Genomic DNA, 24,801 nt, shown 5'->3' on the forward strand with positions numbered 1-24,801 from the left:
TGCTTTGCCAATTGTTCAAACACAGGACATAACAGAGACTGAGTTTCCAAATTTATAATGGGGACCATATGAATTACCAACAGCCCTGTCCTTAAAATAGATGACTGACAGACTGGCAGTGGTGGCGCACACCTTTAATCCCAGCACTTGAGAGGCAGAGGCAGGTGAATTTCTGAGTTCGAGACCAGCCTGGTCTACAGAGTGAGTTCCAGGACAGCCAGGGCTACATAGAGAAACCCTGTCTCAACAAAACAACAAAACAAAACAAACAAACAAACAAACAAAAAACAAAAAAGAATAGAATAGTTTAGCTAATGGGTTTATTATAGCCTGGAACTCCTTTACCTATTTTATTACCCAAGTCATGGCCTATGGTAATAATTGATTTGAACGATTACTTTTTTTACTATCCCCTTGTATGAGCAGGATAGGGAAATGTTCACAGTGCCTACTTAATAACAATGCTCAACCTATAAAAAGATATCAGTGGAAAGTCCTTCCACAGGGAATGTTACACAGTCCTACTTTATGCCAATACTTTGTGCAACAACCACTAGAACTAATTAGTAGTCAACTTTCTCAATCCTTTATTTATCAATACACGAGTGATATTTGGTTAGCTGATTCTGATGCAGATATTTTTTTTAAAGATTTATTTATTATTATATCTAAGTACACTGTAGCTGTCTTCAGACACTCCAGAAGAGGGCGTCAGATCTCAGGATGGTGAGCCACCATGTGGTTGCTGGGATTTGAACTCAGGACCTTCAGAAGAGCAGTTAGTACTCTTAATCGCTGAGCCATCTCTCCAGCCCTCTGATGCAGATATTTAAGCGAAAATGTTTAAGGAAACACAAAGAATTCTGCCATGTTGGGAAAAGCTACAGAGAGGAAAACCTATTAACTACTTGGGTTATAAAATAAGTCAACTAAAAATTCAACCACAAAAGGTACAGTTCAAAAGAGGTCAGTTGCAAGCTCTTAATAATTTTCAAAATTAATGGGAGATAGTAATTGGCTATGAGCTACCATTGGATTAACTACTCAATATTTAAGTAATTTGTTTCAAATGTTATAAGGACATTTGGACTTAAATAGTCCAAAATGGTTAACAGCTGAGGCAGAAAGAGAGAGTTAACTCTAGTAGAACAGAGGCTGCAAGACACATATATGGATTTCATAGATCCCAAACTTGATTATATTTTGGTTATTTTGCCTTTAACTCATTCTCCTACTGGGCTAATTATGCTAAGAGAAGATAGATTTTCTTTTTTTCTTTTTTTTTTAATTTTTTTTTTTAAGTAAATCTTTTTTTTTCCAACTTATTTATTATTATATGTAAGTACACTGTAGCTGACCTCAGACACACCAGGAGAGTCTGAGGGCATCAGATCTCATTCTGGATGGTTGTGAGCCATCCATGTGGTTGCTGGGATTTGAACTCATGACCTCTGGAAGAGCAGTCGGTGCTCTTAACCACTGAGCCATCTCACTAGCCCCGAAGATAGATTTTCTTAACACACAAAGTTAAACATTAAAAAATTACATAGAAAAAGTTTCTGATTTAATCATAAAAGATAGAATAAGACTATGTCAGTTGTCAGGAACAGACAGAAATCTTTTTTTTTTTTGTTTTTTGTTTTTTCGAGACAGGGTTTCTCTGTGCAGCCTTGGCTGTCCTGGAACTCACTCTGTAGACCAGGCTGGCCTCAAACTCAGAAATCTGCCTGCCTCTGCCTCCCAAGTGCTGGGATTAAAGGCATGTGCCACCACTACCCTACGACAGAAATCTTAGTACCTTATACAATTTTGTCATTATGAGTAATCAATGAAGACTGGCAAAAAGCTTGTAGCAACTATTTTAGAGAAATTAACAGTAAATATCCTAAAAGCAAACATCTTTGGTGTATAAAAAGAACTAATTAGATTCTCCCACACATTTTAAAAGAAATAGCAATTCCTGAAGTACCTATATTCTATATTGATGCAAATAAGCTGGGAATAAGAAGTTATAAGTCAGACAAAATAGGCAAAGTAATTCAAAACCCATATAGTTCTGGAGAAAAATCAGAGCTGTATACAATTTCTTATGGTATTATTAGATTTTTCCTGAATCTCTTTTTTTTTTTTTTTTTTTTTGAGACAGGGTTTCTCTGTGTAGCCCTGGCTGTCCTGGAACTCACTCTGTAGACAAGGCTGGCCTCAAACTCAGAAATCCACCTGCCTCTGCCTCCCAAGTGCTGGGACTAAAGGTGTGTGCCACCACTGCCCAGCCTGAATCTCTTAAAATAGTTGATGACTCTCAATATGCAGAAAGAATTGTTCTGGGGCTGGCGAGATGGCTCAGCGGGTAAAAGCACCAACTGCTCTTCCAAAGGTCATGAGTTCGGATCCTAGCAACCACATGGTGACTCACAACCACCCATAATGAGATCTGATGCCCTCTTCTGGTGTGTCTGAAGACAGCTACAGTGTATTATGCCGGAGCAAGTGGGGCCGGAGTGAGCGGGGAACGGAGGCAGGGCCGTCCTAAGCTCAATTCCCAGCAACCACATGATGGCTCATGGTCATCTGTACAGTGTACTCATACACATAAAATAAAAAATAAAAAATAAAAAAAAAGAATTTTTCTGCATATAGAAACTGCTGAATTTATTCCAGATAATTCAGAATTAATTTTGTTATTTATACAGCTGCCACAGGCAGTCATAAATAGAAACTATCCATTATATATCACCCATACTCTGTCTCATACAGGCTTGCCAGTGTTGTTGGAAATTATTTAAATCCCAGGCCAAGGTTTCTACCCAGTCTTTGACCCTTTAATTCCCAGATGAAAGACACCCATATCTTTAAGCCTTAAACAACCCAAGAGCTGGGGAGTTACTATTCTCTATGTTGTTAGAATCTACTTTCCTAATGATAACCCTGGGTTACTATGTACTGTTTGCTCTGGGCTGTTCTTAACTCCAATTGGCCAGCCCACAGGGTCAGTTCTCTTGACTCCTAACCCATGGCAGTTTCTCCTTCCTCCTCCTGCACTTTCTTCTTTCCCTGTGCCCCCACTTCCAACCCAAAGCCCATGAAACCTAAACCCCACCCATGTCTCTTCTGTCCAGCTATTGGGTGTTGGCATCTTTATTTACCAATCAGAAATAGCTTGGGGTAAGGATCACTCAGCAGCTTAAGAGTGAACTCTCTCATCTCTGGGGCAACCAGTCTTGGTGGCCCCAAATAAGCATTAGAATACAAGCAGCATTAGGCCAACCCACTACATTGCCAGGTCCATTGCACAAAGAAATGAAGAAATTGACCAATTATTAATAGGAAAGGTGTTAAAACCTTTAATGCTTTATAAAAAACACCATGTTAACAGTAAATGTTTGAAGAAAAAAACTTCAATCACCTGGCAACAGCCAAGAAAATCATAAGAAAATGTCCTACTTGTTCTTTTTATAACCAAAATCCATTGCCCGCTGGAAGTAACCGTATGGGTCACAAATGAAATGAAATCTGACAGATGGATGCGTTTCATTTTGCAGAATTGGAAAACTAAAGTTTGTACTCCACACCATTGATACAGAATGAAGTTTCAATGGGCAATTGCTTTGAGATCTGAGAAAGCAGATTCTGTCATTCTACATTACTGGAAGTTATGGCCATTGTGGGGATACCTGTACAAATCAAGACTGACAATGGCCCCCACACATGTCCCCAGGAAGATGAAGCAATTCTTTGCATACTATAATATAAAGCAGATTACAGGTATACCACACTATCCTACAGGACAAACAGTTGTAGAAAGATCTAGTTGTATCTTAAAAGAAATGCTTATAAAACCAAAAGGGTGAATAATGACCCCCAGGGATAGACAAACAGTGCTCTACTAACTTTAATTTTTCTGAATGTGAATAACAGCTGAAATACACTGAGTTATGTAAAACAAAAAACAAAAAACTCTGGGATTAAATCACCCTATATACTATAAGGATGTGTTACCATCCTTATGGAATCCAGAGAATGGAGTCCAGAGAAAGTTTTATGTTGGGGATGTGAATTTGTTTATATTTCCACAGAAAATGATACCATTAAAACTGATAGAGATTAGAATTGAGTAGGAGAGGTATCCAGAGAACCTTTTGCTTCATTTCATTAGTTCATTGAAAATATCTGTGAGCTGGAGAGATGTTTGCCCCAAGACTCACAAACTGGAAAACACAGACACATCTGCATAAAACAGACAAAATTTTCCAAACAACCAGGACCAGGTGGACAGGCAATGTCTTGCTTCTTCCCCATATAGGAGCGAAAGTTTTGTAGTTGGATGATAAGAGAATTATCTTTGGTTAGAGAGGTTTTTTACCCTAGGTAGGAAACATCTAATCTAGTCACTTTCAAGACAGAATCCTAATCTTCCTGGGAATGGCTGGCTTCTTACACTCTTGGATTCCTTCTTTCTCTTTTCTTGCCTGCCCCTTATGAAGCAGCCTGTGGCCCTTCCTGTGAGCCCTTCTTCATTCCCACTCCCAAACTCTCTCATAAGCTTCAGCAGGCACTGCTGCAGACTCTGGCCCTATATCTTCTAAACTTAACTTGCTTCCTCTCTCTCTCTATGTCATAGAAAAGGAGGGAGAAGCTTTTGGGATCCCCGTCACCACCTAGGCCTTTCCTTTGTGTGCTGCATACTATCCAAGGGTGGGCCCCCTTGCCTGTGTGCTCTAGCCACATCCGAACCTCTAATACCCAAATAAAAAAGGTTGTTCTCTCCTTACCACCTATCCCATCTCCCAACATAGGAGGGACTCCAAACACAAGGTTCTTCCCAATTTCTCTCTCTTGGTAGAGAACGACACACTTTTTTTTTTTTTTTTGGCTTTTTTGAGACAGGGTTTCTCTGTATAGCCCTTGCTGTCCTGGAACTCACTCTGTAGACCAGGCTGGCCTCAAACCCAGAAATCCGCCTGCCTCTGCCTCCCAAGTGCTGGGATTAAAGGCGTGTGCCACCACTGCCCAGTGACACATTTATCATTAAGCCATGCCCATACCTCAACTTTTTTTTTTTTTTTTGAGACAGGGTTTCTCTGTGAAAGCCTGGCTGTCCTGGAACTCACTCGATAGACTAGGTTGTCCCCAACTCTGCCTCCTGCGTGCTGGCACTAAAGGTTTGCACCACTACTACCTGACATCTTAACATTTCAAACCAACTCAAGCTGCTGATTTGACCCACCAAAGATGTGTACAGATCATCTATTTCTGCTGCCTTCAGCCACTCCTTATATTTGGTTCCAAATTCTAGAGACCACCTCTTCAGCAACTTCTTCCCTCTACCAGCTCTAACTATGTGTCTCTCCTCACCAACTCACCTACACGCTGTCCTCCCTCTGACTCCTGATGCCTGTTACACCCTCCTCTCTCTGGGGGCCCCACCATGTGGCTAACTCTGTGCTTTCCCTATACTGGAACATCCCCTCCCCACTCCCTCTGCCCGTTTCTTTGCCTCCTCTCCCTAAGAGCTGCCTGCTAAATTCAGCAGCTTTTGTTTTTTTTAAGATTTATTTATTTATTATATGTAAGTACACTGTAGCTTCAGACACACCAGAAGAGGGCGTCAGATCTCATTATGGATGGTTGTGAGCCACCATGTGGTTGTTGGGATTTGAACTCAGGACCTTTGGAAGAGCAGTAAGCGCTCTTACCCCTTCAGCAGCTTTCGTAAGCTCCTCTGGACCTCTGAAACCTAGCCCTCCTGTCTCTCCACCATGGAAGGCTCACAGATTCTCTCTTCTGGACTTCATTTTTTTAAATTTTTATTTATTTATTTATTTTGCCTGTCAGCTCCCACTTGAAGCTTATAAAGCTCTCTTTGGTGAAGTTCGTTTTGCAACCCTTCCTTTCTTCCTCCATGGGCTCATATTTTATTAAATCCTCTCTGTTACAACAAACAGCTTGGCCTCAATACAGTTTAATGGCCAAAGCTGGCATGCTCGATTTTCAAAGGTGGCAACTTCTGCCACCACACAAACAAACTTACTGTCTTCTCTATTTCTTATCAACGCCCGTTCATGGTAGTTCTTACATGTTGGAGTGATGCTTCTCTACACTGTGTGACATTCCTTCCTTGCCTGCCCAGGGTATCATCTTCTTCTTCTTTTCTTTTTCTTCTTCTTTTCTTCTTCTTCTTCTTCTTCTTCTTCTTCTTCTTCTTCTTCTTCTTCTTCTTCTTCTTCTTCTTCTTCTTCTTCTTCTTCTTCTTCTTCTTCTTCTTCTTCTTCTTCTTCTTCTTCTTCTTCTTCTTCTTCTTCTTCTTCTTCTTCTTCTTCTCCTCCTCCTCCTCCTCCTCTTCCTCCTCTTCCTCCTCCTCCTCCTCCTCCTTCTTCTTTTTTCCCCGAGACAGGGTTTCTCTGTGTAGCCTTGGCTGTCCTGGAACTCACTCTATAGACAAGGCTGGCCTCGAACTCAGAAATTCGCCTGCCTCTGCCTCCTAAGTGCTGGGATTAAAGGCATGTGCCACTACTGCCGGGCCCTAGGGCACCTTCTGACTGATGAAAATAAAGAGCCTATGGCCAACAGCAAGGCTAGAATAGTGAAGTGCGACTTCTGGAGAGAGAGGGAAACTATGGGAGAGAGTCATCTGGGAATGTATGGGTTAAAATGGTGCTCGGCGTCCGGCCTACCACAGGGCTAGGGCCGCTCATTGAAGCGGACTCGGGGAGTTTGACTGTGCACACCCCACGCCACTGCCGGGCTGTGAGAAGTCGCAGGACCCCGCTCCGGAGGTGGGGAGGAGCAGTCTGAGGTCCCTGGAGAACTGCTGGGAGCTGGGCCTGCAGAGGCTGAGACAGCAGTTTCTCACTCTCGGCACGGCAGCCGCCGGAAGAGCTGAGAACCGAGCGTCAGCCCGCAGGTGGGCTCTATCTAGCTCCGGGGCCAAAGGGAAAAGGGGAGGAGAGCGCTCGATCCGCTGGTTCCCACCTGGAGGAGAGTCTTTGTCTTGCTCGGTTGGGGGTGGGGTGGCCAAGGCTTGGCAGTGACCAGGGCTGAGAAAGCAGGGAGGCCTCCCTCGGGAGATTAGATGCGTAGCTCTTTAGAGGAAGACCTGCTCCATTGCTCCAGCAGGGCGGATCCTGATGAGAAGAGACGGTCCATGGTTTTAAGGTGTTTACTGTCATGGCGGAGAGTTGTGATGAGTGAAACCTTTTCCCTTTTTCCTCAGGGAGAGCCTGAGGTTAAATACCTTTTGCAGGAAGGAGTGTCTTGGAAGGAGAGTTAAGAGGGTAGTAGAGGCAAAGAAAGGCAGAGAGAGATAGGGAGAGAAGAGAAAAGTAGAGGCCGGCCATGACAACATGGGGCGGGTGGGGGTGGGGGAATGTGGAGAGAAGGGGAGCAAGAGGGCAAGAGAGGCAAGAGTAAGTAAGAGAGGGAGGAAGGGGCAAGCAGCCCCTTTTATAGAGGGCCAAGCCTACCTGGCTGTTGCCAGGTAACTGTCTGGGGGTGGAATCCAGACAGAATACCAGGGGCTTGGGGCGTTACCCTACATGACTGATGGCCACAGAATTATGGAGCTGAGGCCTCGGGTCAGGAGCCTGGAGTCTGGGGGCATGGCAAACACCTTCCATTCCTTGCAGGAACACCTGCTGGGTCTCCAGGGTTTAAACCTGGCTCGACCAGAAAACAGGCTGCCTTTCATGGTCCCACAGGAATGGAGGAAGAAGCCGGCTGGGAAGGAAGAAGAGGTAACTAACTAACTAGCCATGTGGCAGAACTTAGATTAGTATAAACAAACAGGCTGAGTTATGAGCTAGTGGGAAACAATGCCTTCTATAAAGGCAAATGTTTATAAATAAGTAGAGTTCCCAGTGTCATTATTCAGGAACTGGGGCAGGCTTAGAAAGGCCCATGGTTATATTTGCTCCTAACATGGGGCTGAAAATCCAAGGTTAGAGCCTGAGAAAAGAGCTCATGGGCGAAAGCCTTCAGCAGTGCACAGGCTTGACAGTGGAGAAGCCAGCAAATGGCACATGGGGCCAACAACCAGCACAGTGAGCTAGCTGAACAGCTGGGGCAGGGCTTAGCTGCAGCACAAAGTACAAACAGAACAGCTCAATGGAGACAACATGCAGAAGAAATCCAAGCCCAGATAGGAGCCTCTGACAAGGTAAAAACGTTTGTACTTATGCTTAAGTGTAAAGAAAGAAAAACTAGTATAGACAATCATATTAAAAATAAAAGTCTCCCTGGTCTACCGAGTGAGTTCCAGGACAGCCAGGGCTACTCAGAGAAACCCTGTCTCAAAAAACCAAAAAATAAAAAATAAAAAAATAAAAAATAAAGTCTCTGAGGAATGTAGGCATAAATTTTTGCAGCCTATTTTAATAAACGTTCAACCTCTCCTCTTGCCCACCACCGTCCAGAGGTAGTGAAAGAGAAAATTTATTAGGACACGGGGAAAGTAAACCTGTTTTGGAATATTTCTTTGGGGGCAAGTCCAATCTTTGTTGTCAAGATATCAACAGTTCAGTCCTGTAGCAAACACTAAATACGATTCAGCAGCTGCAGTCCAGTCCTCTTGGCAGGCAGACACCATGTGTGACCCAGCAGCTGCGGTCCAGTCCTGAGGAAGCCACAAGGCTCAACAACCAGCCCAAGGCCACAGAAGCAGCAAGAAGTCACAGGAACCTTAGGAGAAGTTTCTCTCTGGCATCATCATCACAAACTATCAATGCTATGTAAGGTGAACCAATATGTGTGGGTTGTTAGCAAAGAATGGCAAGGCAGAGCAAAGCAGAGCAATGCTCCAGCTCCCACTGTCTGTAGGGTCATATTTATACTACTTCCTTACGCGTCCTTTCACGTGTCTGCTTTAGCAAGACATCCTCTCACCTGCGTTCCCCAGCAAAATACCATTTGACATAACTGACTTTTCAAAGAAACCGGAAGTTTCCATTTCAGAGAAAGGAGAGCATTAGAGATTTAAAAAGAAAAATAATGTCTGTGTTAAAAAATGGAAATCGAAGCTGGAGAGATAGCTCAGGGTTTAAGAGCACTGACTGCTCTTCTAGAGGTTCTGAGTTCAATCCCCAGCAACCACATGGTGGCTCACAACCATCTGTAATGGGATCTGATGCCCTCTTCTGGTGTGTCTGAAGACAACTACAGTGCACTCATAAACATAAAATAAATCCTGTATAATTTTGTTTCACTTAACTGCACATAAATAATTATATTTTCAATAATGACTACAACTTTATATACCCTCTTTAAGAGAGGTCAGAATAAAGCAGACTTAAGGAAAGGACTGAAAAAATCCTTATAAGTTACAAACAATAGAACAAAATTTAGACAATCCCTTAAAGAAATTTCAGAGGAATCCAATACAAACTCTGCATCACCACAGACTGCAGAAAGGCAGTCCGTTAAAAAACCTAAAATGATGTTTTCAGCTTTGATAAGGGAAGCAGAACCAGATGAAGAGGGTCCACTATGTATCAAGAATTTGAACGGCGGCCCACAGAGGCACAAGATTTAAAGAGATTTAAGGAATCGGTAACAGCCTATAGCTTGCATTCACCATAGGTAAAACAGATACTCAATAACTAGACCAGGCAAATATTAATAACATTCCAAAAGATTGGAGAGATTTGATAGCAGCCACCTTAGAGCTTGGCCCTCAAGTACAATTGCTAACATAGTGGAAAGATGAGCCTTCAATTATGGAGCAACAAAATAGGACTAGAGGCATTGATATTGTCAAGGATCAGTTAGGAGGTGAAGGTTTGTATTCTAAATTAAGAGTACACATTACCCTTGATGATGCTATCTTAGAACAGTGTCATACAATATCTTTAAATGCTTGGGACAAGGTTGAACAACAGGGACAATCTGAATCTTACACAAAGATAATCCAGGGTTCAAATGAATCTTTTACTGACTTTTTACAAGGATTAACTACAGCTTTGAATAGTACAATATCTGATCCAACAGAAAGAGAATTTTTTTTTTCAAGACAGGGTTTCTCTATGAAGCCTTGGCTGTCCTGGAACTCACTCTGTAGACCAGACTGGCCTCAAACTCAGAAGTCTACCTGCCTGTGCTTCCCAAGTGCTGGGATTAAAGGCGTGCGCCACCACCGCCCGGCTTGGTTCTGAGAATTTTTAATTGAATCCAGTTTTTGAAAATGCTGATGCTTAATGCAGAAAGGGTATGAGACCTTTAAGGACTAGATCCAGGACTTTTTATGAATGGATTAAAACTACTGCAAATATAGAATCTAATGCTCACAATTCATTTGTGATTGGACAAACAATTACAGATATTAAAACACAATATGCCCACCACTGCTGTGGCTGGGAAAGATCAGGTCATTCTCTAAAAGAGACACAGTTCCTAAGGATAAATTCCTCTCTAACCATAATTCACAGAGAAACTTTCCTGTGAAATGTAGATGATGTGGAAGGAACAGACATAAGAGCTCATGAATGTAACTCATCCAAAGATATTCAAGGAAATTCCTTATTGTAGAAAATTAAGAGGCCTCCCTCAAGGCCTGACACAAACAAACAACATGTGCCATTTGCTCTTTGTCCACCAAGGAATGACTGTTCTGAAAAACAACTAGAAAAATCAAATCCTGATAGGTCAAACAGGGCTGCTGAAAACTTAAGTAAGCCGTTTGACAGAGATAGAACAGCTCCTATGGATAAAACAAGACATTCTAAACATATCAAGAAACTAGAGGGCTGGTAAGATGGCTCATGGGGTAAGGGCATCCACTGCTCTTCCAAAGGTCCTGAGTTCAAATCCCAGAAATCACATGGTGGCTCACAACCACCTGTAACGAGATCTGATTCCCTTTAGCCTGGCGGTGGTGGCGCATGCCTTTAATCCCAGCACTTGGGAGGCAGAGGCAGGTGGATTTCTGAGTTCAAGGCCAGCCTGGTTTACAGAGTGAGTTCCAGGACAGCCAGGGCTAGATAGAGAAACCCTGTCTCGGAAAAAAAAAAAAAAGAAGAAGAAGAAGAAGAAGAAGAAAAACAAAAAAAGAAACCAGAAATTTTGGCAAACTACTATAAATGATAAGAGCCCAAAGTTAAAAATATAGTTAGATAGAATTGAGATTGAAGGCTTGGGGGGGGGGTGCTGGTACAGGAGCAGATGTGACAATAATTTCACAAGATTCCTAAAATCCAGCTTGGCCACTTCAACTAAACTGCTAGCTCTTTAGAAACCTCTTTCTATCTGTGTTATACTACTGAGCTAGTCTCTCTCTTGAGCTCCTCTAGACCCATAAGGGCTCTTTTGCTCTTATTCCTAGAATACTGCTTCAGCTGTTTCTCCGTGGTTCCTGCAAGCCCAACCAGGAGCTTCTTCCATGAAAGCTTTTCCAAGCCAAAAGGGAGATGAAAGAGAGGGGTAGAGGGACAGGGAGAGAGAGAGAGAGAGAGACAAGAAAGTGCTTTCACAGGTTCAACTGCTATAAAAGAAGTCTTTAGCCTACACATCTAGCCTAAACCTTACACTCCTACACCCTTAACAGGCTGAATCATGTCCCTGTCATGGTAGTGGGGCTCCAAGCCAAGACAGTGGGAACAGAACCATTTCACCTTTACAGTGGGGCATCCCAAGGCCATCCAACTGAGTTTGACTCGGCTCATAGAGCAAAGAGGGTAAGATCACTCCCAAGCAACTTGCCTTAAAATAGCCAGGTACTTTCCATTCTTTAGCCTTCTTATCTCTGGAGGCTTTTAGAGACACACCCAAATGGCATTTCTACAGGACATACCTACATACCTAACAGCATCTGACATCTATTTAAGCTTTTATATTTTTCTAACAATTAGGTTTTCTTTTCTTTTCTTTTTTAAAGATTTATTTATTATCATACATAAGTACACTGTAGCTGTCTTCAGACACACCAGAAGAGGGCATCAGATCTCATTATGGGTGTTTGTGAGTCACCATGTGGTTGCTGGGATTTGAACTCAGGACCTTTGGAAGAGCAGTCAGTGCTCTTACCTGCTGAGCCATCTTACCAGCCCCAGGTTTTCTATATACAATAATGGCATCTCCTGTAAACCTATAGGGAAACCTATACTCAGCAGTTCAACCACACCACTCTCATGATGGGCTTTGGAGACTGCTCACCGTCAGTTTGCCAAAAGGAGGTACTTGTTCCTATAACACCTAAATCAATTTCTTTGGTTTGTTTTGGTTTCTAAAACAAGGTTCCTCTGTGTAACAGCCCTGGCTGCCTTAGAACTCATTTTGTAGACCAGGCCGGCCTTGAACTCACAGAGTTGCCCAAACCAACTTCTACAACACCTGTCCCCTATGCTTGCTTTCTTTATGATCAAACTAGAGATTATTATCTATTACATTGGCCAGAGAGTTATAGAGGCTGCCCCTACTGATCCTGTAGGAGAAGGTGTTTTATCTTTTGTGTAGAATGAGAGTTCTTTTACATCCTAGTTAAGAATCCATGGCACTCCAGATGGAAGTCAGGGATCACTAATAAACTTGACTATAGCATCTGTCACAGCCATCAATCACATCAGGCACCATCAAAGCACAGAGGTATCCACCCTATACCCTCAGCCCCTAGGCATCAGAGGTTCTTACCTCCCGAATCTCCCCCTTCTTGGATGACACTGATCCCACTTCTCTGTCCCCATCATCAGTCACTCCATCTCTTGTTTCAGACCTTAATCTCTGCATATCAGCTACTAAATAACACTCTGCCTGGCCCTCTGGAGAATGCTGGGAGGGAGTCCATCCTGGGTCAAACTCACAACCACCATTCCTAGCTGCCTTAGGACTTGATTGCTGTGGACAGACACCATAACTAAGGCAAGTCTTATAAGGACAACATTTAATTGGGGTTGGCTTACAGGTTCAGAGGTTCGGTCTATTATTGTCAAGGCAAGAGCATGGCAGCATCTAGGCATTCATGGAGCAGGCAGAGCTGAGAGTTCAACATCTTCATCTGAAGGCTCCAAGTGGAAGACTCACTTTCAGGCAGCTAAGGTGAGGGTCTTAAGCCCACACCCGCAGTGACACACCTGCTCCAACAAGGTCACACCTCCTAATAGTGCCACTCCCTGGACCAAGCATATAAAAACCATTACAGATGGCTTAGAAGTTCAAAGGTTTAATCCATTACCATCATGGTGGGAAGCATGGCAGCATGCAGGCAGACATGGTGCTGAAGGAGCTGAGAGTTCTGCATCTTGATCTGAGGGTAGCCAGGAGAGGACTGACTCTTCCACAATGGGTGGGGCTTGAGCTCGTGGAGCCCTGGAAGCCTGCCTACACTGTAACACACTTTCTCCAACAAGGCCATACCTCCTACTAGTAGTAATTCTCATTGGCTAACCATATTCAAACCACCACACTAGCCTTTCCCATTGGACTCCTAGACTCTCTCACCTAGGTGCTCATTAACTGCTCTGAGCTGGGGGGCTGTGGCACAGTGCTTCAAACTGCTTTGTGACCCTGAGCAAATCTATCTCTTTCTAATCCTGTTGCAGGATATTGATCACAGTGTGAACCCTGATATTGTGTTATGGTATGGCTCAGCCTTTAATCCCAAACAATGAAGGTAATGTTAGTTTGTAGAAGGAAGCAGCCACACTTGAAAGTGATATCTGAGTGGCAGACAAAGGGATGAACCAGAAAATGATTTGACAGAATAAGATATGCCCAACTCTCACAAGAAGAGGGAAGGAGCAGTTTTACTGGGAGAGTTTTATAGAGACAGGCTGAAGAGAGCAAGCCAGAGAATGAGATGGGGCCAGAAGATTCGAACAGATTGCCAAAGTTAATATGAGGCCATTCAGGAGACACTAGGAGTGAGAAGCCAGATTGAATCAGTCAGCTTGCAGAGGAGTTTGAGCCAGAACAGCTAAGTTGAACCAGCCAATCAGAAAGAACAAGAAAGGGTGAGCTTACTCAGCATTAAGTCTCAGAGGATGCACTAGGCCTAAATAAGATACAGAGGTTAGAAGCTTCCAGGACTAAACCTAGGTTAGCAGACTTAGGCAATAAGCCTCTGAGACAACGATTACATCAGGCGAATAAAAGTTACTTTACAAAATCCGAATTCGTTCTTCCCATGCATGCCTGGTTTCTCTGGCTGATTTCCCTAGTTTCTATCTTCCTTCCTAGAGGAGTCCTCTGCATCCACTGAGCTTGGCTGATAATTGATCAGTCAGAGGGTTCTTCCTAAGATCCTGGGGCAGACAACCAAAAGCTGATAGGCTGATGAAGGAAGTGGAGCCACTTGACTGGACTGAGGAGAGACAGGGCCTTGGCCAGATTCAGAGATTCTGGTTCTCCCTTTCCTTGACTCCCCGAAGGTAAATTTTTCTCCAAAATCTTATCTCAGCCTGTGTTGGGAGACCTGCGATCCTTGCCTAGGAGCTGGACGCTCTGCACGCTGGGCGGGCTTTAGAAGAACAGAGAAGTTACTGACAAAGTTCAAGCACACAGGGCGTGGGACTCAGGTAGCTTTCAGATCACAAGACACTTGCCCACTCCCAGACTTCCTTTGCTCCGCCCCTGAGACTAGGAGTCCCGTTGTGCGCAGGCTGTGCCGGGGAGTTGTACTCTGGAAAAGAGCCCAGTTCCTGTTTTCTGCGCTGAGGTTTGCTCCTTCCGTCCTAAAGCTTGGTCAGCCTGAAGGGAGTGGTTCTATAAGACCAAAGACGGTCTCGCCGCGTCTGCTCTGCCCTACCCGACCGGGTCCTTGCACAGTACCACACGGCAGCCGCTGAGGAGGAGAAGGACGACGTCCCAGTGCCAGAACAAGCCGGACAGAATTCAGGTGCCCCTCCGCAGCCCCAGCTTCTGGAATTTAATCCCCTTTTGGACACGCAGGGCTTGGATCTGAGTTTGGCATCTACTTAGCAGTTCTGTCCAGCTTGAGCCCGAGCCTGAGGCTAGCGAGGCGGGAAATGGCGGGCTGGATAGGGAAACTGGTGTCCCAGAGGGCGAAAGAGGGAACGGGTTTGCCAGAACAGAGTGCGCAGAGCCCTAACCTCCAGGACTCCAGATCTGGGAACTTCTTCCGATTTCAGGCTTACCGCACTCTCCGTGGCCCATAGCATTATCACGACTTCCCCCAACCCTTTGGCGGTGAAGAACCACCAAGTAAAAGGTCTTTGAGGCAGATTGCTGAAACACCTTCTGCCTGTGTCACAAAGCTCAGACCCCCACCTCTCCCAGGTGGCCAGAAACAGCTTAAAATTAAAAGTTTGCCCCCATGAACTAAAGTCACTGGGGATGCTGTCCCAGTCCGTTGCTAGGTGGTCCTTTATCACTTTGCTGATGAATGGACAGAGCCTAGGCATAGATCACTGCCTGGGGGTGGCATCCTAGCTGCCACTGAGCTCCAGGTCAGCTAAAGGAGGGAAATAATTGGAGCATTTCTTTGCAGGCATTTCTGAGGCCTCAAGTGAGGAAGGCTCAGAGCTTGACAGATCTAAGGTCCTAGGGGGTCTCTGAAAGTGCCCAGCTTCTGTTCAGCACCCAGTGATGACCCCCCGAAGACTGGCCCTGGGCCTGGCGTTTTTCCTGCTCGCTGGCACAGGTCTCTGGGTCCTGTTGTGAGTTGCCATTTGGAATCTTTTCCATGCCCTTCTCAGTTCTCCTGCCTCCTAAATGTGATACTGAACCATCAATCCTTGAGGCTCAGGATCCTCCAGCCTCAGGCAGGCTAACTAGTTTTGGCTTTTGTGTTTTGCCATGATTTGGCTTTTCCCAGCCCATTATTTGCCATGTTTTCTGCTTAGACTGTCCTTCAAACTATGTTGATAAGGAACCCCTGTTCATGTTCTTAAAGTAACCCCTACTGGCTTTGTAGGAAGCTATGGGCACTGCATGTCTCTTTACTGTTTGTCTGTGGGACATGGCTTCAAGCACCTAGTTATATCATGAGTGAATAGCCATATGGACAAAAAGACAGCTACACACTAGGCCCTGTGCTAGATACGGATGCTCTACTCTTCAATTAACAACCGTGGAGTGACAAGGTTTCTTCCCAAATGAAAGTCTTTGCTCCTGATGAAGTGTACAAGTGATGCCAACCTCTGAGGCAGTGTAGCATTTAACAGGTGTTTTTTCTTTCTAGGGAATATGTCAAGGGCTGGCTGCTGGTCTCCTACATACCCTATTACCTCCCCTGCCCAGAGTTCTTGTAAGTACTGGATTAGAGAGGATTTGGGAACAATGTGGGGGTGACCATATTTGGAAAGATGGGAAATCTTTTAGGATGATGTTGTTTAAGAGCACCTGTAGCTTCAATTTATGGCTCTGTGCAGTGCTACTTACAACTACCATAGACACAGCGCTTAGAGCCTGAGATTCCAGCCTTCAGCATCCCGCTGTGCTCAGCATCCTTTGGCTTTAGAGGTGCTACACAGCTCTGGTCTCCCTTGTTGCTTGCTATGCCTGTTAGACACATGCCCCTCCTGGGCTGATGCTCATGAGGAGCCTGGTGTTCTGGTACCTAGAAGGTGGTCAGTAAAAAGTCCTGTTAGGAAAGAACCTCTTGATCCATTTTGTGTGGATACAGGGAACTGAGTGGCATTGGGCTAAAAAGGCCTTCCCCATTTGGTGAACCTGTTTGTTCTTGTTTTTTGGTTTTTGGTTTTTCGAGACAGGGTTTCTCTGTATAGCCCTGACTGTCCTGGAACTCACTCTGTAGACCAGGCTGGCCTCGAACTCAGAAATCTGCCTGCCTCTGCCTCCCAAGTGCTGGGATAAAAGGCGTGCACCACCACTGCCTGGCTGGTGAACCTGTTTGATAGCCAAGAGAAAAGATCTTTTTGTGGAGCTAATAATAGCTAAAGAAAAATTAAGCATCTGGATTATAGGCTATTTGATAATGTAGGTAATTGATTAATTAATAGGTTGATTTTTTTCTGGGATACAGTTTCTCTGTGTAGCCCTGGATGTCCTAGATAGAACTTGCTCTGTAGACCAGGCTGGCTTCAAATTCACAGATCCACCTGCCTCTGCCTACCAACTATCTGGCATAACACATATTTTATTAAAAACAGAATAATCCTTGTCCTGGTGTTTATAACAGGATACCACAGTTCTGGCCCACAATTAAGGAGCTGCATGTGTTGAATTTGTTGATGATTTTCTTGTTGGCAAGTCTCCAGGCTAGTACAAGGCATTGTATACTAAGAGATAGAGGTTTGTGTATAAGTTTTGGACACTTTCTCTCTTGTTTTGAAGACAGTTTTGTTTTGCTTTGTTTTGTTGTTTTATTTTGTTTTGTTTTTTGAGATGGGGAAAATCAAGCTGACCTTGAATTTATTATTTATTATTTATTCATTATTACCTGGGATTAAAGGTAGTATGTATTATCACACCTGGCAATTATTATTATTATTATTATTATTATTGATTTTTTTTTTTGAGACAGAATTTCTCTGTGTAGTTCTGGCTGACCTAGAATTCACTCTGTAGACCTAGCTGGCCTGAACTCACAAAGACCGGCCTTTGTGTCCTGAGTGCTAGGATTAAAGGCATATGGCACCACCATCTGGCTATTATTTTTTAATGTGCTTAAGTTTCTACATGTCTATGTACCATGTGCCTGGTGCCGTCAGAGGCCAGAAGAGGGTGTCAGATGCCCTGGAACTGGAGTTGTAGGTGATTGTGAGCCACCATGTAGGTATTGGGAATTAAACCCAAGTCCTTTGGAAGAGCAGCCAGTTCTCTTAACCACCGAGCCATCTCTTCAGTTCCTATACAGGCTCTTATATAGCTCAGGCTGTCTGCCTGTCTTGGTCACTGTTCTGTTGCTATAAAGAGACACCATGACCAAGGCAACTCTTATAAAAGAAAGCATTTATTTGGGGGCCTACTTGCAGCTTCAGAAGTTAGTCCATTATCATCATGTTGGGGAACTTGGCAGCGTACAAGCAGATATGATACTGAGAGCTTCATCGTGATCTACAGGCAGCTGAGAGAGACTGGGGCTGGGATGGAACTTTGAAACCTCCAACAAGGCCACACCTATATGACCTCATGGGGACCATTCTTGCTCAAACCACCACACTGTCCTACTTAGGTTTCTATTCCTGTAATAAAATGTCATGACCAAAAGCTTCTATGTGTCCATCACAGCCCATCACGAAGGGGAAGTTGGGCAGGAAGCTGGAGGCAGGAGCTGATGCAGAGGCCATGGAGGGGTGCTGCTCACAGGATTGCTTCCCCTGGCTTGCTCAGCCTGCTTTCTTTTTTTAAAGATTGATTTATTTATTTTATGTATATGAGTACACACTGTAGCTGTACAGACAGTTGTGAGCCTTCATCTGGTTGTTGGGAATTGACTTTTAGGACCTCTGCTCACTCCAGTCAACCCCGCTTGCTCCAGCCAATCCTACACCTTCCGGTCAGCCCGTTTACTCCAGTAGACCCCACTTGCTCAATCCCTGCTCACTCTGCCCCAATGATTTATTTATTATTATATGTAAGTACACTGTAGCTGTCTTCAGACACACCAGAAGAGGGTGTCAGCTCTCATTACGGGTGGTTGTGAGCCACCATGTGGTTGCTGGGATTTGAACTCAGGACCTTTGGAAGAACAGCCAGTGCTCTTACCCACTGAGCCATCTCACCTGCCCTCAGCCTGCTATCTTTTCTTTCTTTCTTTCTTTCTTTCTCTCTTTCTTTCTTTCTTTCTTTCTTTTTTGAGACAGGGTTTCTCTGTAAAGCTCTAGCTGTCCTGGAACTCACTCTGTAGACCAGGCTGGCCTCGAACTCAGAAATCCTCCTGCCTCTACCTCCCAAGTGCTAGGATTAAAGGCATGTGCCACCACCGCCCAGCCTCAGCCTGCTTTCTTAGACCATCCAGGACCATCTGCCTAGTGGTGGCACACTGGGCTGGGCCCTCCCACATCAACTATTAAACAGGAAAATGCTCCCATACAATTGCCTACAGACCAATCTGATCAAGGTATTTTCTCAGTTGAGGTTCCCTGTTCAAAGACAACCTAGCTTGTGTCAAGCTAACCAAAAAAACGACCAGCATACTGGCTCTGAACTCTCCACACCTGAGGATGTTCATGTTCCTGTTCCTGATTTTCTTGCCTTCATTCCTGAGTGGCAAGATCACAGGCATGTGCCACCATGGCCATCTGTATTTTCATTTTATGGCCTTCAAAAGCTTAGAAATAAGGAGTTCTCTGTAGACTTATATTTTTCAAAACCTACTTTAATAATGGTTCTTAAACCCTTTAGTCTCCCTTCTAGCCCATTACCCACCAGAGGTAGTGGAAAGGAAAGGTTAATAGGGCAAAGGAGGGTGTGGACCTGCTTAGAAATAGTTCTTTGGGATAATTCCAATCTTTGTTGTCAGGACAGCAGCAGTTCAGTTCTCATGAATCAGCAGTGGCAATTAAGAACAGAGACAAATCATGAAGCGACAGATAGTTTGCACTCTGGAATAAGCACTCCGATACCCAAGAGAGTGGAAAAGAAGTGTCTCCTGAAAGGGACCCTGTTTATATTCACATTTTATTCTCTAAAACCACAAAGCAAGGCAGGCAAGCAAACAAGATTTTACAGAAGCGAATGTCACAGTCTGCAGGCGGTTAAGGGCAACGACACATTGGTTTGGTTATTTCTCCAGCTCATCCTGTTTCAGGTAGCTTTTTAGATAGCAAGTGAAGTCATGCTTGGCAAATAGGCAATTCAAGCAGTGCTTTAAGTAAATCACTAAATAAATCAATAGATCAGTACTTAATAACTAGGCTTTTCTACCTTGTTCTACTTTAAGAGGAGGTACCAGTTCATAGAGGCAGAAGCAAAGTGGTGACAGGGCTGCAGTGGGCTCCATCTGCCTCTGCCTCTACCTCCAGAGTGCTGGAAGTAAAGTTGTGTGCCACCATGGCTCTGCCAAGAAAACATTCACACCACAATGAATAGTGATGGTTGTGCCACCAAGCCAGTGAGCTCTGCACCTCAACATAACTGAAGGAGGGCCATCAAGAGGGCTTGGTTGGTAAAGTACTTTCCTTGCAAGCTCAATCACCAAAAGTTGTGAGATCCATGGGTGTGGCGGTGTGGATTCCCTTGTGTCTCCATGCTGAGGAAGTAGATACAGGTAGAGCTCTGGGGCTTGCTGCTAGCCGATTAACCTACTCGGAAATATCTAAACCAGGGACAGATTTTTCTTTTCTCAAAGAGAAGGTGAGGCAACCCCCCCCTTTGAGTGCGCATGCAGCCTCTCCAGTGTAGCTTATATCCCACCCCCCCTGCCTCGCTTTCTCTATCTCTCTTTAAAGATTTTATTTATTATTATACATAGGTACACCGTAGCTGTCTTCAGACAGCACCAGAAGGTGTCAGATCTCATTACAGGTGGTCAAGAGCCACCGTGTGGTTGCTAGGATTTGAACTCAGGACCTTTGGAAGAACAGTCAGTGCTCTTACCCGCTGAGCCATCTTGCCAGCCCACCTCTCTTTCTCTTAACCCACGTGTTTATGCTTACAGTAAGGTGTCCTTCACAAATGCTCCTCTCTCTCTTTGCCACCAGCAACATGAAGGTGCCTCTCAGGCAGGAGAAACTGTTCCAGCCTGTGACTCAGTAAGTAGACCCTTTCTCCTTAGATTCTGGCCCTGGGGGTTGGGGGCTGCCTCCCTCACACTGGCTCTTCTTGATTACAGGTCACAGTACCCTCAGCCTAAGTTGCTGGAACACAGGTAGGTGTCAGGGAATGACCTGGTAGTGGCAGAGAGGGGGACCAAAGAGGTCCAATGTAGCCAGAGGATGGTGAGGATGGTGGAGGGACCAATAGCAAAGGGGACCAGGGAGCCAGGCTCCACCTGTTAGACTGTGTGACTTTAGGCAGTTGACCATCTGCTCTGAGCTTTACCTTTTGAGATCATATATTACCTACCTTGTACAAGACTGGAACAGTAAGCAGTGGCACTTACTTAGATAGGGGCATTTCACCTATGGTACAGTCTAGGACCCTCCAGAGCATTGGTTCTCAACCTGCCTAATGCTGTGACCCTTTAATACAGTTCCTCATGTCATGGTGACCCCCAACCATAAAACTATTTTGTTGCTACTTCATAACTGAAAATTTGCTACTGTTAGGATTCATAAATGTAAATATCTGATACGCAGCTCATGCTGGGGGTTGTGACCCACAGGTTGAGAACCACTGCTCTAGACACTCTGTGCCCATCCCAACTCCCCGGCTTCCCAGCCCTAGCTGGAGATAGCTGGTATTATCCGCACTTTCACGTGGGGAAACCAAGGCCCAGCAAACAGGGCCAAGTTGCTGCCCAGGCTTCCGAACAGGGAGGCTCTCATGGCCTGACCCTCCCCTGTGCCAGACCCACAGAGCTGCTGACACTTACCCCCTGGTTGGCACCCATCATCTCCGAGGGAACCTTCGACCCGGAGCTTCTGAAGAATATGTACCAGCCATTGAACCTGACCATTGGAGTCACCGTGTTTGCTGTGGGGAAGTGAGTAAGAGATAAGGCAGGAGTGGGGCTTGGTCTCCTTGAGCCACAGGGGTTTCTAGTCTAGGGAGAAGCTAGCCTGGCCAAGTGCTGTGGAGTATGGGAGAACTTTCTGATGTAAGGCCTCACCTGTCATGGAAAGGGAGACTTGAGAAGCCTAGGTGAGGATCAGCAGGGTATGAGGAGGATTTTGTCCTCCTTACCTCTCCTCTTCCCTACTTGGCCTTTCCTTTAAGTCCATCTGGAACTGTGTTTGGGCCCTAGAACTTAAAGTACTGGCCAGATGAAAAATGGACCACATAGGTCGTGACCCCTGGTCTTAGGGATGGATTCTGCTGTATGTCCCCAGTGTCTAGCATTCATCTTCCCTTGATTCTGCCCCCTGGTAGCCTCTCAACTACTTTCACCCTCCTGGTGTTCAGTATGAGTGTGTATTAAATGGTCGAGTTTCTGAGCAGAACATTAATAGAGATCATAGGAATCTCAAACAACACTGTCTGCCATGCTCCATCAAAACATGATGGCTCAGTAGGTCAAGGCGCTTGCCTCTAAGCCCAGTGTCTTCAGCTTGATCCCCAGGGTAGAAGGCAAGAAATAGCTCCTGACAGCTGTCCTCTGCATGCACTCACACACAAATAAATAAATAATTTTGTTTGTTTGTTTTTTGAGACAGGGTTTCTCTGTGTATCCCTGGCTGTCCTGGAACTCACTCTGTAGACCAGGCTGGCTTCAAACTCAGAAATCCACCTGCCTCTGCCTCCCAAGTGCTGGGATTAAAGGCGTGCACCACCACTGCCCAGCAATAAATGTTTTTTTAAAAAGTTAAGGAAGCACATTAGACACTGGGGAAGACAGCCCCCATGGTAAAATGCTTTCATGTAAACATGAAGACCTGTGTTCCATTCCCAGAACCCATGCTGGAAAAAAAAAAAAAGGCACACACAGTAGCACATGCCTGTAATCCTAGCACCAGGGATGCAGAGATAGGAGCATCACCAAGTCTTGATACCCAGCCAGCTTTGCCAGATTATTGAGGTCCGGATTTATTAAGGCCCTATCTCAAAAAGTAAGGTGGCAGGTGGTGGTGGCACATGTCTTTAATCCCAGCAGTTGGGGGGTGGAGACAGGAAGATCTCTGTGAATTTGAGGCCAGCCTGGTCTACAGAGTGAGTTCCAGGACAGCCAACCTACACAGAGAAAAACAACCCATCTCGAAAAAAAAAAACAAAAAACAAAAACAAAAACTGGAGCAAGCAGCAAGGAAGATGCCCTGGTGCCTAGTGTCAACCTCAGGGACACACGTGCACAGCCACAGGTGATTAAAGATCAGTCTCAGATACTTGTCACACACCAAGTATCCCTGGTATCCCTAATTAGAAACACTTGGACCAGAAGTGTCTCATGGTATAGACCTTAGAATTTGTATAGACTTTAACAATTATACATCTAAATCCCATACTCTGAAGCAGGGCTTTCAGAGAAGGGTGTCCAACTTTGACAAGGACTGTGGGAGTTTGACAGATAAGGACCCCAAGGTAAGACCTCAATGACTTCCTGAGGTGGATAACTAGTGTGTAGACTTCAGCACATACTGGGGACCCATGCAGTTATGGACAGCAGTAGTTAACAGAGCTGTCATCCCTAGGTACACCTGCTTCATTCAGTCCTTCCTGGAGTCAGCCGAAGAGTTCTTTATGCGTGGGTACCAAGTACACTATTACCTCTTTACCCATGATCCTGCAGCTGTTCCCAGAGTTCCCCTGGGCCCTGGTCGGATCCTCAGCATCATCCCTATCCAGGGTTATTCCCGGTGGGAGGAGATCTCCATGCGCCGAATGGAGACCATCAACAAACACATTGCCAAGAGAGCCCACAAAGAAGTGGATTACCTCTTCTGTGTCGATGTGGATATGGTCTTCCGTAACCCATGGGGCCCGGAGACCTTGGGGGATCTAGTGGCTGCCATTCACCCAGGCTATTTTGCTGTACCTCGCCAGCAATTCCCTTATGAACGCAGGCAAGTTTCCTCTGCCTTTGTGGCATACAATGAGGGGGACTTCTATTATGGTGGGGCACTCTTTGGGGGACGAGTGGCCAGGGTGTATGAGTTTACCCGGGCCTGCCACATGGCCATCCTGGCGGACAAAGCCAACGGCATTATGGCAGCCTGGCAGGAAGAGAGCCACCTGAACCGCCACTTCATCTGGCACAAACCATCTAAGGTGCTGTCCCCAGAGTACCTCTGGGATGACAGGAAGCCTCAGCCCCGAAGCCTGAAGATGATCCGATTCTCCTCAGTGAGAAAGGATAACAACTGGCTGAGGAGCTAACAGCCAAGCTAAGACCCGGCCAGAGCCCTGTCAAATCCAACCCCACGCCAAGCCCAGTTTACCCTTTGTATACCTCAGTATACCAGGGGAGTCCAACCAAGAAAATGAATATAGAGACAGTATAAATTATGAGATGTGGTATACCCCCAGTCATATAGCAATATAGCACATGATTGGTTGGACAAGAGGAAGACATCAAAAAAGACAGGGCCTTTCAGGCCTCCCCACACCCACCCAAGGGACAGATGTGCCTTCTCAAGGCAGGCTGGGGAATCCAGCTCTGCTCAGAGTGTCTGGGGCTGCTGTTACTTAAATACTGACTTTTAGTTTTGTTTTAATCTGCGATGGTGGAGATCCAACCTGTGGGCTTGCACATTAAAGGGAAATGCTCTGCCCCTGAGCTGGCCTCAGCCCTGCCTGCTGCCTTGAAGCCGCACGTTAATGTTCGCATCCCAAGTACAATGCGGTTCCCCGAGTCATGGACAGCTGTTCTTCACTCAGGATTCTCGAGCTAGCTCTGAAGTGGACCAGGCTTAGCTCCCCTCTGGTCACCTGTATCCCATGGTGAGCCACACTCTCAGGCACTAGATGTCTACTTTGTTACATGGTTTGAGATAGCTTTCAATAAAGATGATGTATATTAGATCCTGACCAGGATTTTACCTGTACAGTAGACTATTTTGCCAGTCTAGATCGTTCTGGGGAATACAAGCTGACTGGATTTCAAACAATCCATGTGGGAAGAGAGTTGGTTAATGGCTACTTCAGGTGACAGAGCTAAAGCTGGCTGCTGCCACAGACTGCTTACTCGAGTTCTGGGAACCTGGGTAAGGTAGGGTGCTGTGAACAGATGTGCCACACCTAGAGGGTAGCAGTGCTCAACAGCCTCATTGTACCCTCAGTCCCAGGGCATAGAGGAGGTGGTCCCATGTGTATCCATGGCCACTACACCTCTCGTAGGTCACTGGTGGGCAGGGGGCT

At 45.2% G+C, this 24,801-nt stretch overlaps 1 protein-coding gene across 5 annotated transcripts; it reads left to right on the top strand.

Annotated features, from left to right (window-relative positions):
- The first annotated feature begins 7,687 nt into the window (after window positions 1-7,687).
- Gbgt1 (globoside alpha-1,3-N-acetylgalactosaminyltransferase 1 (FORS blood group)) lies at window positions 7,688-24,477 on the top strand. 5 transcript variants are annotated; one of them, XM_031369517.1, is made up of 8 exons: window positions 7,688-7,733; window positions 14,661-14,818; window positions 15,431-15,599; window positions 16,124-16,189; window positions 20,550-20,600; window positions 20,681-20,716; window positions 21,359-21,493; window positions 23,136-24,477. In XM_031369517.1, the coding sequence occupies exons 3-8, from the start codon at window positions 15,529-15,531 to the stop codon at window positions 23,818-23,820; spliced, it is 1,044 nt and encodes a 347-aa protein (XP_031225377.1). In that variant the 5' UTR covers window positions 7,688-7,733; window positions 14,661-14,818; window positions 15,431-15,528; the 3' UTR covers window positions 23,821-24,477. The 5 variants fall into 5 exon arrangements, with proteins under 5 accessions (XP_031225377.1, XP_031225378.1, XP_031225376.1 ...); XM_031369518.1 differs by lacking the exon at window positions 7,688-7,733 and adding an exon at window positions 14,096-14,498; XM_031369516.1 differs by lacking the exon at window positions 7,688-7,733 and having other exon boundaries at window positions 14,549-14,818.
- Window positions 24,478-24,801: the final 324 nt, after the last annotated feature.

The sequence above is a fragment of the Mastomys coucha genome, unplaced genomic scaffold (genome assembly GCF_008632895.1).
Source record: "Mastomys coucha isolate ucsf_1 unplaced genomic scaffold, UCSF_Mcou_1 pScaffold15, whole genome shotgun sequence".
NCBI classification, from domain to species: Eukaryota; Metazoa; Chordata; class Mammalia; order Rodentia; family Muridae; genus Mastomys; species Mastomys coucha.

Bases quoted from the DNA above. Each gene is read 5' to 3' on its own strand.
- Gbgt1 (XM_031369517.1), top strand. From the start codon at position 15,529: ATGACCCCCCGAAGACTGGCCCTGGGCCTGGCGTTTTTCCTGCTCGCT. The intron at 20,601-20,680 runs GTAAGTAGACCC...TCTTGATTACAG, and splicing joins CTGTTCCAGCCTGTGACTCA to GTCACAGTACCCTCAGCCTA. The intron at 20,717-21,358 runs GTAGGTGTCAGG...CCCCTGTGCCAG, and splicing joins CCTAAGTTGCTGGAACACAG to ACCCACAGAGCTGCTGACAC.